At 42.1% G+C, this 17,339-nt stretch overlaps 1 protein-coding gene across 3 annotated transcripts in view; it reads left to right on the forward strand.

Annotated features, from left to right (window-relative positions):
• The first annotated feature begins 263 nt into the window (after positions 1-263).
• Positions 264-17,339, forward strand: part of Jph1 (junctophilin 1) — a 90,630-nt gene continuing 73,554 nt past the window's right edge. For all 3 annotated transcript variants that reach the window (XM_029533422.1, XM_021222234.2, XM_029533423.1), the window contains exons 1-2: positions 264-927; positions 6,162-6,921. In XM_029533422.1, the coding sequence (XP_029389282.1) occupies positions 549-927; positions 6,162-6,921 (1,139 nt within the window). In that variant the 5' untranslated portion in view covers positions 264-548. The remainder of the gene's footprint in view (positions 928-6,161; positions 6,922-17,339) is intronic.

The following is a 17,339-nucleotide window of genomic DNA, read 5'->3' on the forward strand; positions in this document are numbered from 1 at the left end:
AGAGCTGGTCCCCAACACCGGCAGCCGCACCTTCATCCGCAGGCTTGACCGTCTCACGTCTCAGAGTACACTGGCCCTCCCAGTCACAGCCCACTGCGCGGACACACATGTGCCCAGAGCTCGCGCGCCAAGCAGCCGGAGGGGAAGCACCGCTCCCCGGGCTGGGGGCAGGGCCGGGCCGGCGGGCGTGTCCTGGGGCCGGGCCTCCGCGCCCAGGGAGGGGACTAGGGGCGGGCGCGGGGCGGTGCCCGGCTCACGTGGGCGGGTGGGAGCAGCTGAAAGTCCGCTCTGGAGACTGGGCTGTCCTCTCGCGCGCTGCGCTGGCCGGGGAGGCGGCGAAGGAGGAGGGAGAGAGGCGGCGGTGGCGACGGCGAAAAAGGAGGGGAAGACGGGGGCGGCGTCGGACTGGAGCCGATTGGCGGTGCGAGCTGCCCGGGGCGCAGTCGTGAGCTCGCCCGACGGGCCCCTGCCCCGGAGCTACACCCTGCGGTGCCCAGCTCTGCCAACGTCTGTGCCCCTACGGGGAGCGCGCCGGGGCTGCCCCCCGAATGACGGGCGGAAGGTTCGACTTCGACGATGGCGGCACCTACTGCGGCGGCTGGGAGGAGGGCAAGGCGCACGGGCATGGCATCTGCACGGGGCCCAAGGGCCAGGGCGAGTACTCTGGTTCTTGGTCGCACGGCTTCGAGGTGGTTGGAGTCTACACCTGGCCCAGCGGCAACACCTACCAGGGCTACTGGGCGCAGGGCAAGCGGCACGGGCTGGGGGTGGAGACGAAGGGCAAGTGGATGTACCGGGGGGAGTGGTCACATGGTTTCAAGGGGCGCTACGGGGTCCGGCAGAGCCTGTGCACCCCCGCCCGCTACGAGGGGACCTGGAGTAACGGGCTGCAGGACGGGTACGGCGTGGAGACCTACGGGGATGGAGGTGAGCGGCATCTCCGGAGTCTCCGAGGGCTGACGCGGTGGGCTCTTCCCTGGCTTCGGGGACGTGGGGAGGACGCGAGGCGCACATGCCCGGAAACCCGCCAAAACATCTGGGGAGTCTACCCTCCCTCTCTCCCTCCTCCCCATTCCGAGGAAGACCACTTGGTCTCGCGCCTGGGTCGCCAGTGTCTGCGGCTCACCGGGCGGGTGGGCTGTCCATACATACCCCGGGAGTTAGGCTTGCAGGTACCTGGCGGGGGGCCAGAGCCGCGCAGCCCCGGGAGGGCTGGGCAGGAGAGAGGACACTGTCACTTGAGCCTGTCACATTACATTCCTGATCCCTCCCTCTCCAGGCCGGGTTTGAAATCGCCACTCCGGAGGAGTTAGAGGGACGTCTTGAGCTGTGTAGCTGCCGGTCGGTGCTGACCGCCGCGCGGTTTGGTTTCACGTAGAGTCTCGTATTTCGCTTCTGGTCCTCCCGTTAGCCTAAAGATAGAAGCCAGAACCCCATAAGTAGGATGTTGGGGAATTGGACCTTATTGAGGGTGTATTTTCTAGAGTCCTAGTTACAGGCAGCAGAGCAACTGCCCAAAGCAAGCGGCATTCCTAATTTTCTCCCTAACTTTCACTTGGCTCCTTAAAGTACTTTTGAATCAGAAGAACTGTAATCTTTGCTGACCTGAAGGTCTTGGGAAAATGCTTTAGGAAAAATCGACGGAGTTTCCATTAAATATTTAGAAAGGTTAAAGAGTATGCTATATCCTGCATATACATTAAGAGGTGTGGCCTAAAAAGTAAGCCTGGTTGTGATTTAACAATGTTTGCCTTATAATTTTTGTATGTTATAGAGTGGGTTCTTTTTTTTTTTTTGGCTAGGAAAGCATACATTAGTGAAACAGGAGTCAAAAGTTGATTAATTTCTTTAAAAACAAAGCTGGGAGAGACGAATAGGGCTTATGTTTGGGCAAAGTCTATTTTTGATAATAAACATAGTCATATTCAATTGAAAAGGATTGTAGGAGGCCATGTCACCTTTTGAAATTAAGCTGCCTCAGAGTTGGAGGATATTAAAGGGATCCGATTAAAAGTTTCTCCAGCCCACTGAAATTCCGTTATGCTATTGCTTATATAAAAGCTTATACAATTTGTACACTTCACTTGCTCAGAACACTTGGGCTGTGTTTCAAATGCAAAACAGCAGAATGGTAGGATTTGCCTTTTTTTTTTTTTTTTTTTTTTTTTTTTGGATATCATTTGGCCCTACAGTATAAATAAGGATATGGTTCTCATGGATTGGGGAGGGGGGTCTTAGTACTTTTCTATGGGCTGAGCCCTAGTGCCTTGATAGTTTAACGGGGCCATTTACTGTTCAGAACCACAATATGCCTTGGTTGACAGCCTTACGAATATTGTTTCTGAATGTTATTGGAAGCCTTAGCTCTGATATAACAAAACGCTGTGTTCAACAGTAAAAATTTAGTTGTTTTTTAATATGATCATTTTATAGCCCTTATTTTAAAGATTATTAGATAGACTTATTTTATTATAATTTAATTACAATATAGACTTCCTTTAAAAGTTAAAACTCATTAAATGAAACTTGGTGACTTTAGGGTATTTGTTATGCTTAGTAATCAGAACACAGAGAGCACAGTAAAGCCGATGTGTCTTTGTTGCTTGCACAAGGCCAAATATATCTCCAAGTGACTGAATAATCTGCCTTCTGTTTTAAAACAACTTTGAAAATTTAAACAAAACAAAACAAAAAAACAAAAACCCTGGTATGCTATCATCAAGAAAAAATGTTAAACATGTAAGTCACTTTTGAATGCTTACTCTGTGCTGGTCAGTTTCCTGGTTTTCCTCCTGTTAACACCTTTCATCAGAAAATCAATAATTTAAAAACAATGGCCTAAACAGATCTATATTGATACAATTAATTCATACAGAGGTTTTAGTTTAAGTAGGAATACCAGCTTCTCTATTCCTGAGTTAGCTTAATTCTGTCTCCCTTCCTACATATTTTTAGTGACAGCAGGGAAGGAAGGGGGGAAGGAGTAATTCCATGTGAGGGCTCGCACTTTATTTCACTCGAGATTTCTTTGTAAAGTGTCACTGAAATAGAGTCCCTAAATATTAAGAACTAAATGCATCATATTCATGAAATTCAAGTCCAGATGCCCAGATTCTTTTGTGCAAATTCTGATCTGTTATACTTTATTATAAACCTACTATAAAGCTATGGACGATATCTAGGAAGACCCTCTGTGCTATTTATGCATTTGAGACAGGGTTACTGTAGCCCATGTTAGCTTTAAGCTAAGTGTGACTCTGAACTAAGCATTCTGCCTCCACCTTTCCAGGACCAGGTTTATGAACCAGGAACATGTGGAGATGAAATCTAAGGCTTCATTAATGCCAAAAAAGCACTCTATCAATAGAGCTACATCCTCAGTCCCAGCCATTGTTTTTTAAACTAGATGTATAGTTGATTATAGCATTCGAAGCATATGCTTAAGTTTAGCGCACAGTAGTTCAAATTTGACTAAAATTCATTTTGGTCCAGAAGCTAGTCTCAACAATATTGTGCAATAAAAGAAAAAAAAAAAAAAGAAAGAAAACAATAACAACAAAACACACTTGTTTGTGTGTTAAACTTGCCCCGTGTCTTAGGAACAGAGAATAGTACGTCACTACTCCTTTTGGACAAAAGAACTTGGAGCCCACCTGCTTCATAGAGAAATAGGTCTTGTTTTCTAGGTTCCTTGACTAAACCAAACCTCTTTAAAATTTCAGACCAACTGCTTAGACTTTGAACAAACAGGTTTCTAGTGGTGCTGAGCTTGTCCTGGAGGGGTTTTCTCCAGTTCTGTGATAGTGTAACCACTCAGAAGGGAGGGGCACTGGTACCTTTGTTTCCTGCCCCTGTTCTATTTGATAGTTCCAAGGATATTCAAACTTTCTGATCCTTGCTGTTCTTTATAAACAGCCTGAGTGTTCAAGCAGGTTTTTGAGAAAATAAATCCCGGCTTGACTTTGGAGCTGTCCTTTAGAGGACATTAAGTTTCTATCACTATTTATGATTCATTAAAATATTATAGTTGTGTTTTAAAAGCATAACTACTTAAGCCAAATAGCATCTTTTACAAATTTTAGCAAAATTATTCTGTAGAAAAGTTAAAATGCTAAAGTATGGAGTTTTAACAACACAAAATATTAAATACAGTGGTTCATTTTATTGCGTGTATAAGGTTATATAACTTTTATCCTACTATTTAGGGTTCATGTAGGAAAACTCAAAGTTGAAAGTTTCTAATAATTTTTTTTCCTATTGAAGCAGCAGTGTTTGGAGATAACTGTTATTCAGTATGAAGCTTATTATCATGGGGGGAAATCCCACTAATATTTTTTTTAATGAGGTTCAACTGAGTAGCCCAGACTGACCTATACACACACAGTAGCCTTCTGCCTTAGTCTTCCAAGTGCTAGGATTACAGGCATATACTTCCACACTCAGCTTCTGAAATGTTTGTATATAACAATCTTGCCCTGTTTTGAGAGCTGTGCTCCACCCTCTTTAGAAATATATAGGAAAGAAGTTAAGACCCCAGGTCCTCTCAAGATATTACAGTCATGGTACCAGACCCCTTAGTATTTCATTGTTAATCTGTTGTTGGTGTTTTTTTTATAATGTAAATATGTCAGCATGAGAAGAAAAAGAGGGGGGTCTTGAAATTGACTTAGGAACAGCTCCTATTTATACAGTGACATAAAACAGTGACAGATGTGGTGCTGTATACTTGTAACCCCTGCATTCTTAAGGCAGGAGGACTGAGAGTTCCAGGCCAGCCTGCACTATATACTAAGAACCATCTTCAGAAATAATAGTACCCAACAGCATTATCTCTTGTTGTATTAAGAAAAATGCATCCTAGTCACTGGAAATCTGCAGGGTAATGTAAATTACAACATATAATCAGAAACAGAACAAGGTCATCACCGTTTATAATCATGATTTATTTTCTTTGACATTGGGAATTGTTAGGAATAACAACAAAGTAATCACATTTGAAATTTTTCCAGATAGCTGTTCTGAGGGCACACTACAATGCAAAACTTACCTTTAACTGAAAGCAAATAGCCTTCAGTTTGAAAATTCTGAGCTCTTTAGTTTAGCCTTCATTGCTTCCAAAGAGCATTTAAAAATCTCTACCAGGTTGTGTTTTAAAATTTATCTTGGTTATTAAGTAGAAGAACTCTTAAACTATTTTTAGGGTTTATCTTATTCCTAAAAAGTGTAATATTCATAGAAAAAGTGATCTGGGTCAACAGAATTTTAATGGGCGCTGCTGAGTATTCCTTTGAGATTTGGAGATGTTTTTTCCATCCTGTCAGTTCTTTAAAGCTCTTTAAACATCATCTTCAGACAGCCAGAGACCCCAGAACACATAAGCCATGAGTCTGAGACATTCGTCTTCTTTTGAAAGTAAATTCCTGCCCTCAGATACTTCCAGTTTGGCAGAGACTAGGGAGACCCACAATGCCTGGGGGAAAATAGATTTAGCAAGTAATATGCCCCCCATTTTTACCCCCACTCTCCCACCACCACCACCACCACCACCACCAATCCTCAGTATTCAGCAGCTTAGCCTTGCCTAAGTGTAGGAAAAGTCAGGACATCTTGTTGGACAGTCATACCCCAAGTATTCTGATCACTTATTAATGTTAAACCTATGTACTTTTTAGAATCTATACCTGGGCATAGACCTAAAAGCCATTTTTTCAGCTAAATATTTGAAGCCATGACTAGAATTTTTTTTCCTGCTGTGGCACTGCCTTTGATGCTTTCAGACAGGAAAAGATGATTTCTAATGATCACTCCTTTTGTATCAGAAAAAAAAAAAAAAAAAAAAGGTTCACAGCTCTGAGGGTGTAACTCACTGATGGAGCCTAGTGTGTATTAAAGGTCTTAGGTTTAATCTACTTCACACACCAAACAGTGGTTCCTATGCATGCCTATCATTCATAAAAAATTTAAATAAAAAGCAGACGTTAGACTATCAGGAAAATTTATACATTAAAGCCATGAGAGTCAAAGTCACCAAGTAGCCATTCAGAAGTAGATTAAATTGTGTGTTAAATTTGACCCTGGCCCTTCCTGCTCAGGGTACTGTACTCTCAGTATGCACATGCGGTCCCTGAAGACTCACACTATGTTGATCTTCTTTCTCGAAGGTACCTACCAGGGCCAGTGGGCTGGAGGCATGCGGCATGGCTACGGTGTACGCCAGAGTGTGCCCTATGGCATGGCCACAGTGATCCGCTCCCCGCTGCGCACCTCCCTGGCCTCGCTGCGCAGTGAGCAGAGCAATGGCAGCCTGCTGCATGAAGCTGCAGCCGCGGCTGCAGACAGCCCGGCTGGCACAAGAGGTGGCTTCGTGCTCAACTTCCATGCGGACACAGAACTGGGCAAGAAAAAGGGCGGCCTCTTCCGTCGGGGCTCCCTTCTCGGCAGCATGAAACTCCGCAAGTCTGAATCCAAGTCTTCCATCTCCAGCAAGCGCAGCTCGGTCCGCAGTGATGCAGCCATGAGCAGAATCAGTTCTAGCGATGCCAACTCCACCATCAGCTTCGGTGACGTCGACTGTGATTTTTGCCCCGTGGAAGATCATGTGGATGCCACTACCACGGAAACCTACATGGGCGAGTGGAAGAACGATAAGCGCAATGGCTTCGGCATCAGTGAACGCTCCAATGGCATGAAGTACGAAGGCGAGTGGGCCAATAACAAGAGGCATGGGTACGGCTGCACTGTGTTTCCTGATGGCTCCAAAGAAGAGGGAAAATACAAAAATAATATCCTGGTCCGTGGGATAAGGAAGCAGCTTATACCAATAAGAAATACAAAAACTAGAGAGAAGGTGGATAGAGCAATTGAAGGTGCACAAAGGGCGGCAGCCATGGCCAGAACCAAAGTGGAAATAGCAAACTCAAGGTATGTAAATATTGAGCTGGTAGTTCGACATAAGGTAGGGATGGAGGTTTTTAAAAAATAAAAAAATAAAAAAACAACAAAACCAACCAACCAAACAAAAACCCCGGCAGTTTTTGTCTGATGGTATCACCGAGTCGGTTCCCAATACACTTGCGGGTCGAGGGGAAGACTCCGAGAGAAACCATTTTCAAGAACTGCTTAAAGCACGTGGGGTACCTTTCTTCTAAATTATGTCCCGAATATTTAACAACCTACTTTAAAAGGGGCCTCTGGAATACTCACTGCTCTGTGTGTATAAAAAGAAAATGTCCCTTTATGCACAAACATGTCTACAATACAGATGATATATCTTTATAACGATACTAAGTTGAACATATGTACAACTCTCCAATAAGATTATTCTAATTTATGAAATAAGAATTCTGTTCACTGAAGCTTTCTAGGTGAAATCAGAAAGATACAAGGGGGTCTAAGGCAAACACAGATAGCGACAAGGCACGTGTTGAAAGCCAGAGTTCCTTCTGGGGAACAGCCCAGGAGACCAGGCTGTGAAGGATTGTCCCAGTCTGGGCAGGAAAGATTAGATCACTCGTGTATTAAAAGGAAAGGGCTGGAGAGGACTTGACATGGACAGATGGGCTTCTTATTGTGCCAAGGTTGGGAGAAAGTAGAGCAGTTGAGAGGAGGGCTGGCGTAAGCAAGAGAAAACAGGTCAATAGGAGATTGACAAAGAGATGCATATGGGCATGGGTGAGTTTTGTGTCTGCAATTTCACTCTAAAAACCAGGCTCAGCAGCTCGGCACCAAAACCCTGAGTACCTGGCAGGGATAGAGGTTATTAAGGATAGGTACTATCAGTTAGACAGGAAAGAAAGGGGTAGTTTTGCTTGGAGTTTTTAGTTTTACAGGTTAAGACTGGCCACTGTTATGTGTGGCTTCAGTCATAAATTTGGCATACAATATTTAAAAATCCTGTTTCTGCCTCAGTATTAATCATCTGTCTTAGTAAATCTCCCTCTGAAAGCACACAATATCAGCACATCAGGGTCTTTATTGGTAGTACTGAATATAATATTATGCAAAAAAAAACTTCATAACAGTTCAAAGTAATACTTCCAGAATTCTCAATTTGTTTTGTTTTATTTTGTTTTGAATACTCCTGTTTTAGGAGTACTGTTGTATCTGAAACACTAATCAGAAAGTAAAATGGAGTCACTTCTTAACCCTCATGGTTTTTTGCAACTGAAACTTCCCTGCAGGATTTCTGCTGCCCTCTTTCCTGAGCATCCTCTAGTATAACAGTTTCTTTGCTAAGCACTAGATCTGTGTGCATTTCAAGGTACTTGGCTCACGTAGTCTCACTGGCCCTCAGTTCCCTTTTGTAGCTAACACTGCACCCTTTGCTTACTAGGCCCTTTGCATCTCTAATTGGCCTAAGGCCTTCCTGCAGTCTTCCATTTCACACTATCCTTGCAAGTTAGTGACAAACTATAAGCAAGAGTTCGGGCTTAGTGGGTGGGAAATAAACCTGTGGGGCACACTCCTGCAAATCATGTATTCTAAGCGTTGGTTTTTATGATTTGTTTATATTAGAGAAGACCAACTAACTGGAGTGAGCATGCTGTACACTGAGACTATCAATGCTCATCCTGACATCATAAAATATTTTTCCAAGTCAGAGCCACATTCTCTCTTGAAAGACTTGGAGAGAGTAGCATATAGTTTGGGGACATTGTATCATATAGTTAGTAGTCCAGGCATTCTTAGACCTTATACTTTCAGCAGCTGAGATTTCATTGAGCATTTTAAAAATATTCAGTTCATTATTCTAAGTGAAATAATCTAGTGGCATAAGGACAAGTCCTACTTAGATAGACCATCAAAATGATAGCTGTCAGGAAATGGGTGAGCTGAGGAGTCACTGCCTAAAGGTCTGCAGTTGAGGACGTGTGAAATACGTCAGTTCAAGACATCTGTGCAGTGACATGCCTGTAGTTCATAGTATTGGACTGTGCACTTAAAAAAAAATTTAGGACTGGAGTTGTGTGAGCTATTTTTATTTTGCCACAACATTAGATGGCAAATCAGACAAAACTTAAAACACTCAACTAAATGTTTATATCTTCTTTCATTTTTCAATGCCATTCCTGTATGCAATAGATACTTCAGTATAGACGTTTGGCGTTATTTTTGGAAAAACTAACTAACAGATTGACATTTCCCATGAAATAGTTACGTTTGGACTGACATTTCCCTTGGAATGGTTGAGTTTAAGATTCATGACATAGGTAAATAATAAACAGCCCAGAATAGATAGGCAATATGAAGATAGCTGGCTTACTACCACATTAGTCCTTTTAAAAGTCAAAAGAAGAGCCTGAGAGATACCTAGTGGCTAAAGGTACTCACCACTAAGCCTGATAACCTGAGTATCCGAATCCCCAGCCCCACATGATGGGAGGCGAGAACCAACTTCTGCACGCTGTCCTCTGACTTTCACACACATCCCCACATATACACACACAAGCAAATGCTTTTATGTTTCTTAATTTAAAGTCAAAACTAGAAAGGATGCTGATAACTGTCCTCAGGTTTCTACTCTGATTCAAAAGTATTATAAAAACTTACCTTTTTTTTTTTTTCTCGTCTTGATTGGGGTAAAATTCATCATCAGTGACTAACATGAGTCTCAGCTTGGTTGCTTTTGAAATGTTAAATAGATAGAGAGCAGCTGTGATTATTTCAAGACATGAGCATGTCTAGCCATTCTAAGCTTCCATGCCAACTGCTGACCTCAGCCTCCCTGCTATGGAGGTGAGCATACCTCTGAGAGACTTTCAAATCAGTGAGAACCATGCCAGCACCCAAACCTAGGTTCATTTCTTTCCTTCGCCCATGTTTACCCTTTGATGGGACCTAACCAGCTGGGCACACTTTTGACTCACTGAAATAGACCATTCATTATACCTGAGATCTCTTATAACACTGGGCTAGTGTGATAGAAATCAGTTTGTATAGAAAAGACTAAAGATGGCAACCCCAGAGTTTGAAGGGCTGTAATATCTATGCGGTGCACTCCCCTCTTTCAGAGATAGCAATGAGGCTTTTCCAAGATCTCTTAACTCCCTCTGACTGACATGCTACCAACACTTAGTGACTCTTAGGGCTTCCTGCTGCAGTTTCTTCTTCTGTCTTTCTCCTTTTGTCCTGTTTCTTATTCAGTCACTATTGACTCCATCATGGCTCCTGTAATTCCTTAGGTGAGAGGTTCGGATCCTGGTGCTACAGAAAGATATTGTAAGGAAGGAAAGCATTTGGTTGAAGGAATAAGTAAAACATGACCTTTACAGAGCCATACTTCTTTAGAAATGATTCCTATTCAGGAGGAGTGCAGTCAGAAACAGAGTTTCGGGATAAGCTGAGTCTTGGAAAGCAATCCTCATAGAAGAGGGGTGACAGGGAGAGTGTGAGAGTGTGAGAGGGACAGGAGAGTGCCCCATGGCTTTAAAACCACTGAAGGCAAGAGTGTGAGTTTATCATAGCCTCAAGAAGAGGGAGGAGGGGCTGGTGAGATGGCTCAGTGGGTAAGAGCACCTGACTGCTCTTCCAAAGGTCCGGAGTTCAAATCCCAGCAACCACATGGTGGCTCATAACCATCCGTAACAAGATCTGACTCCCTCTTCTGGAGTGTCTGAAGACAGCTACAGTGTACTTACATATAGTAAATAAATAAATCTTTAAAAAAAAAAAAAAAGAAGAGGGAGGAATACGGTGGGTCAGAGAGTTCCCAGGAGTTCTTCACTCTACATACCTATCTTGGCCCAGGCACATTTCACTGAGGCTAGTGGGTCTCACTGGTGTGTGGCTAGTCAGGTTTTAATCTTGAGATGTCGTTGACTATGGGACTGTTGTTAGTGGTGGGTAACAAGAATGATGACTGCCACCATCAATCACATCCTGACCGTCAGAGCAGTGACTGAACAGGAGGAGGGGAGTGATCTTTGCTGTGTTGTCCCAGGGATGGCTATGGAGAGTGGGGAAGCTGAGCGTGTGTGGAGGGCCTCAGGTTCAGGTGACCTGATGCACAGGTTACTTTGCTATGTTAGTCTTCAGAACTCTAGGGCAGACCTCACACTCACCAGTTGTAGACTAAATATGAAAATGCCTCACACTTTTCTGCAAGATTTTTAAAGCCTGCTTCCCATACTTTTACAGCTCTACCTTTCCCCCTAAGAGTGAGTCAGTTATGGATGTTTCTTCCAGTGGGAAAGTCCCCCAACTTGGGCCTGGTCATTGTTGCAGTCCTCACTCAGAGGTCAGTATAAATCTTCAAGGAAGTTACCTAAGACCCCATTCTCTCTACCCCACTTCCATCCTACTTTGTATGGATTAAATTCTCATGTTAATCTTAACTGTCATTGTATGACAGTCTGTATTGACGCTCTCTCTCCCCAAGTGAATTGAGAGGAGCTGACCCTACTCTGGTCCCTTTTGTGTCCCCAACATGAGCTTTGACCAGGGAATAATGGATAGTTAATTAAATTCCCATCGATTGGGATTCTGCTATGGTTTTGCAGTACACTTAGAACTATAGTTTGAAGCAAGAAAATGCCATGCTAATAATTTGCTGTGCCATAATTTGATAGACAAGGAAGATTAGAAATGACAGAACTGAATGTCACACAGATACTCCTTTTCCTCATGAAACAAACGGGATCATAGGGTGTGGTTAGGGACCAAAATTGTTGGTTGACAAGATATCACCATTCTCAATGAAGGTTGAGCTGGTCCAATAATAAACTAGTTTCTCTACAGATTCACAACCTCGGGGAAAGAAATGCATAGTGATGATAATGACATTGGTTCATTCTGTGCGTTTGACAATACCAAAATATGTAGTAAATCAGAGTAAGACAGCATGTTGCTTCCTAAGAGTCAATGCTACCTGAGTATTCAGCTGTCTTTATTTTTTTATTTTTATTTTTTTTTTTTTTAAGTTTGTGCTCCTTTCTCTGGGCCATTTTCTTAAACTGAATCATATCTGAGCATAACACATGAAGTTGACTAGATTGATCAACCCTTTATAAAAATATTTCATTTAATTCACACTTCATTTGTGGGTAATTGTGTCAGTATGTGCTGCAGGTCTAAACTGATTTGGGGGGGGGGAATCCTTATTCTATGCCAAGTTGTTGTGGAAAGTCAAGACACTGAAATTCTCAAATTCTATTAGAAGAAGAATATTCTTTCTCCTTTGAGAGTCAAAATGAAAAATTTGTGTTCCCCTTGTTGGTTTTTGTTGTTGTTGTTGTTTTGGGGGGTTTTGTTTTGTTTTCGGGGGCGGTGTTATTATCGGATCTTTTTTGGTTGGTTGTTTTGTGGATTTTTGGTTGGTTGTTTTGTGGATTTTTGGTGGTTGTTTTGTTGTTGTTGCTTTGCTATCTTAGTGGGCTTTCTGTTACTTAGTGTTTGTAAGACAGCCCACCTAGTAATCCTCCTGTTTCAGCCTGCAGGATCTTGGCCTGATATCATCTCAAGTCTTATTTTTAAGAGCAATTTCATGCTACTTTTTGTAAGTTTATGTACTTTTTGTTGTTGATGTTGATGATGATGATTCTGCCATTGGAAGTCTAACTAATTCTTAGTATTTGCATGAAGAGGAATTCTAATGATTTCAAAACTAACAATGAAATGCTACTCAACAAATTATACATGGGCTTGTTCTGCTGAACAGGGCATGGGGTATTATCCTTGCCTGTCTGCCAGTGTTCTTTACATCATCATACCTATGCACTCTCTGCCAAGCTGGACTCTGTGTGCACAGTTATGAGTGCCAACCTGCTCCATGAGTCTGAGAAAGTGGCTCAGTATATAGCACTTGCCTAACAGGCATGAGACCATGGATTTGATTCTCAGCATCACACACGCAAGAAGACCCCATTTCCAGCCTCTTTTCTCTATGGAGTCAACACATGGGCCACAGGCAATTTTCTTTTTTACAGGCATGGAAAATAAGCAATTTTAGAAGATATAGTTCTCTTTACCAAAAAATGCCCATTCCTGCCGGAGGCAAAAAGGAGCTGGCCCTAACTTCTTCCCACTTATTTGTCTATGGAGTGTTTAATGACAGACATGGCCTTCTCCATATCAGGGCCCTGAAACTGTCCCCAGAATTCTAGGACTGTGGGTGTACAGAGAGAACAGTTGAAACCAGAAAGATGACCTCTCAGGCACAATTGTGCCCTGTCCCCACCCCGGGAGTGAGTTTTAGCTGCTAGAGAGCTGGGAGGCATAACTCAGGAACACAGAGAAACTACTGTGACAGTTCTCTCCCTCAGCCCTGATGTTACATCACTCAACTACTATTTAACAAGCCATTGAACACAACTCAAGAACATACTGCTAGGAGGGCCTTCTCATACCTTCATTAGGCTGTCTTGATTCTAAGGGTCCTTCTTTCAAAACCTATGTCTTGGCTTATTAGGAAAACCAAATCTTGGCTTATAAGGAAACCCTGAGCCAGTGATGTAGACATGTGTTTTGATACAGAAGTAGAGGTAATCAAATAAAAATTTAGTGAAAATTAATTTTGGGTTTTAATCAATGGCACACTGTTAGCCAGCCTCTGAGATTGCTGCAGCCATTCTTTCTAAAACCATAAGCATGGCTCTCAATTTGACTAAACAAGAAAGGCAAAGAGATGTTTTATGTGGTGTGAATGGGTTTGAGGCAATATTTAATCCCACAGAGATGTGTGTGGTGAGAACTAGCTTTAAAAACAGGAGAAAAAACAAGCTGAAAGACTGCAGTCATAAGTTTGAGGTCATATGTTGACTTTTGACTGTAGCAGCTGGAGTCTAAGTTGTATAAATTTCAGCAAATTCCACCTCATTTAGTGTGAACTAGACCACGTTCCTGATATCTAAATATGAGGAGTTGAAGCAGCAATATTATTTAAGTATAGTTTCATTTATAATGAAAGCCATAAACTATTATGGTCTCTGGGAAGCCCCTCAGAATTGTGATAGCATTCTCAGCTCTGTCCTGTGTATACTTTGACCTCAGCTCTATGGCAGAGCTGCTTGCTTTGTGGGCAAGTGGCAGAATCTCCTGTGCAAGTCAGTACAGCTGTGGCCTCCTCCCAGCAGCAGCTGCCATCAGCTCAAGCTCCCCACTTACAACTTTCCATTATGGATTAAGCTGACTCTGCCAGTCTCCCTTTACTCAAGACACCAAACTGGACGCTCGCAAGACTAGTGCCTTGCAAATCTTTGAGATGCTTTTCTTATTATAGATGAAATATGAACATTGTGTTTAGGAACAGGATCCAGCAAATGCCAAAGGTATTTATGTAAGTCATTCAGCTTTAGTACAGCGGCCTCCTGAGAATAAAATCAAATCAGCTTTTCAGAATTTTGACCTTCTGTTTCCATTGGTGTTTCACATTTGTTCTATAATATGCTAAATTCAAACTAAGCTGCTTTCTGAGAAGTTTAATTAATATGTAAGAAGTCAAGATTAGCTTCGAAGTGCTATACTCTTTTGAAGGCAATCTCCTTAGGAGTTCTGTGTGGGCCAGAAGAAACTTATTAAAGCCAACTGAAGTGTGTGTGTGTGTTCATTCACTTTCTATCACTTTTAAACAATTACAGGACTAGAAAATAATTTTTATTTGATTTTTGCTATTTTTAGTCACCTGAGTTAAAGTTAAAAAGTTTTGGAAATGTAATCATATCAAAATAATCAAATTGCTAGAGTCTTTTTTATTGTTTTACTACTGTACTAATGTGAAATATTAATTTGTTTTTTTAATTTCAAGATGTCATACTTTTGTTTTCATGCATTAAGGGTTTGAAATATATTTGAGGCACCATTTAGTCAGAGTACATGGAAGAATACACCACCGAGGCCAGCAATTTAGGGCTCAGGGGTGAAAATGAAGCCACATCAAGCAATGGGTATTAGTCATCTTCATATCACCTCGGTTCCTGCTCAGCACAGTAACTTAGAAATCAGTGGATGTATTATGTACCTTACTTTTCTGTCATGTTTTACTATGTTCACTAACACTTTTGTGTGGAATCTCAGAAAATAGACATCTTATTTGTCTTCTATTGTTGTGATAAATACTGACGAAAACCAACTTGGAGAGAAAAGGGTTTATTTCATGTTATAACTCCCAGGTCTGAGGAAGTTAGGGCAGGAACTGAAGCAAGTGACCATGGAGAAGTGCTGCTTACTGTTTTAATCCCCATGGCTTGCTCAGCTTGGATTTTACACAACCCAGGACCAACTGCCCAGTGGACTAGGCTCTCTTACATCAATCATTAATCAGAAAACGCCCCCACCAACATGTATACAGGCCAGTTTGGAGGAGGCAGTTCTTAAGCCAAGGTTCCCTTTCCTCACATGACCCTAGTTTTGTTGGGACAAAAACTTAACGAGCACAAAACACATTTTAGCTAGTCCATTTCCTAAGACTTGATTCTTAGTGAAATATGAATTTTTAATCATTCTTTGAACATATCAATTTTAAGTAAATGTACAATTAATAATGAGAGTTTTTCTTATGGACTCTAGTTGGGACAAATTTAAAATACGTTAACTATGGAATAATTGATGTATTGCTATGAATTTAGGAACAATGTAGGAGGAACTTTAGTATAAGACTGTAAGCAGGCTTTCATGGCTGGCATCTAGCCTAAAACTCACAGGATGAGTGGATCTCTCCTGGAAGGTGGAGTGACAGAGAAGGTTATGCAAAACAATAATCCACTAATTGGGGTTATGATAAAATGTTTAATATGATTGGAGCCTTGTAGGGAGTTAACTGAGGTGTTATTCTCACATAAGGGAGTACTATTAATATATGTTCAACAGAAGAATTACATGATCATATTTAGAAAACTTACTCTTGGTACTGGTAGTATAGATTAAGCAAGGGGCTGTAGAACCAGGAGTTGATGACACAGTCACCTGTTAACTACTACCCAAGATTAGAGCCCACAATTGAGCTATGCAGGACAGTGGGGGGTGGTGAGAAAAGCCCAAGCACAGATATACCAGGATATCTTAAGTGGTTGAGTGGGTGTGGGAAGAGTGAGCATGCTCGGGAATTTCTGGTTGGCCACCTAGGTAGATGGGAGCATTACTTACTCAGAATATTAGATTTCTTTTTCTTTTTCTTCTTCATTCATTCTTAAGAGAAATAAAAAGCATGGTCATTCCACCTGTGTCTACACAGATGTTGGCTAGAATTACAGACATTCACCACCAGGCCTAGTCCAGTGTTATTACTTTATTTCTCAGATTTCTAAGTGCTGATGGGGAAGAACTCTGGGAAATTTACACAATACTTCCACAGCTCAGATCCCAACTTTAAGGAACCTAGATATTTATTGGTCATGCAGAAAAAGGAATTCTGTGCATGCGTTACTAGACACACTTTTCTAAAAGAGACAAGTCGAACAATTCTCATATCAAATGACTAGAAATCTGTTGCCTCAAGATGATGTAATTTAGGTATTGAAGTTGTGGAATTATGCTAAGATTTGTGCTCAAGAGACCTCCAACTCAGTGAGCAAGAACTGTGCTTTTGCACTTTTTTTCTTGACTATATCCTAGAACAAAATATCACCCTTGAAAATTATTACGCTACAGAAATACCTTGAGCAAACATTTATGTAGTCCAAGCTCTGTCCAAATATGGCACTAAGCCCTGAGGATACAGAGATGAATAAGAAATAAAACCTGTCCTTCAAAGCAAACACCCAGCCCAGTGCACAGTACTATTGTGTATCTGGCAGGGACCATAGAGGACCATCCAAGGAGGTAACTGACACAGCCTTAGCAAGTTTGTCCCAGATACTTGAGTGTGGACTCTTCACATTCAGCTTTTTCTAGCCACCACATCTCCACTCAGACCATCTTTCTTTGCCCAACCATTCCTAGAGGTTTGTGGTTATATTCCATATGGAAAGTAGCTAAGAACAGAAACTGAATAACTCGTCCCCCCCCCACCCGCCGACCCGTTCATTTGTTTTGTTTTGTTTTGTTTTGTTTTGTTTTGTTTTGTTTTGTTTTGTTTTAAGACAGGGTCTACCATGTAGCCCTGGCTGTCCTAGAACTCACTCTGTAAACCAGGCTGGCCTTGATCTCACAGAGATTCATGTGCCTCTGCCTCCCAAGATCTGGATTAAAACTGAGTACCACTATGATTGGCACTAAAAATGTCTAAAAATAAATTAACTTGATCATCGCAATCTTGATAACAGGATTTCATGTGATGTTTGGAAGCAAATGCATTGGTTGCTTGCAGTCACTCTGGTTTTCTGGCACCCAAAATCTTCCCACCATCCTCTTCCTAGATTTCCCCTGAGCCTTACAAAATTCTCAATACACACACACACACACACACA

This window comes from Mus pahari, chromosome 22, assembly GCF_900095145.1.
Source record: "Mus pahari chromosome 22, PAHARI_EIJ_v1.1, whole genome shotgun sequence".
Lineage (NCBI taxonomy): Eukaryota > Metazoa > Chordata > Mammalia > Rodentia > Muridae > Mus > Mus pahari.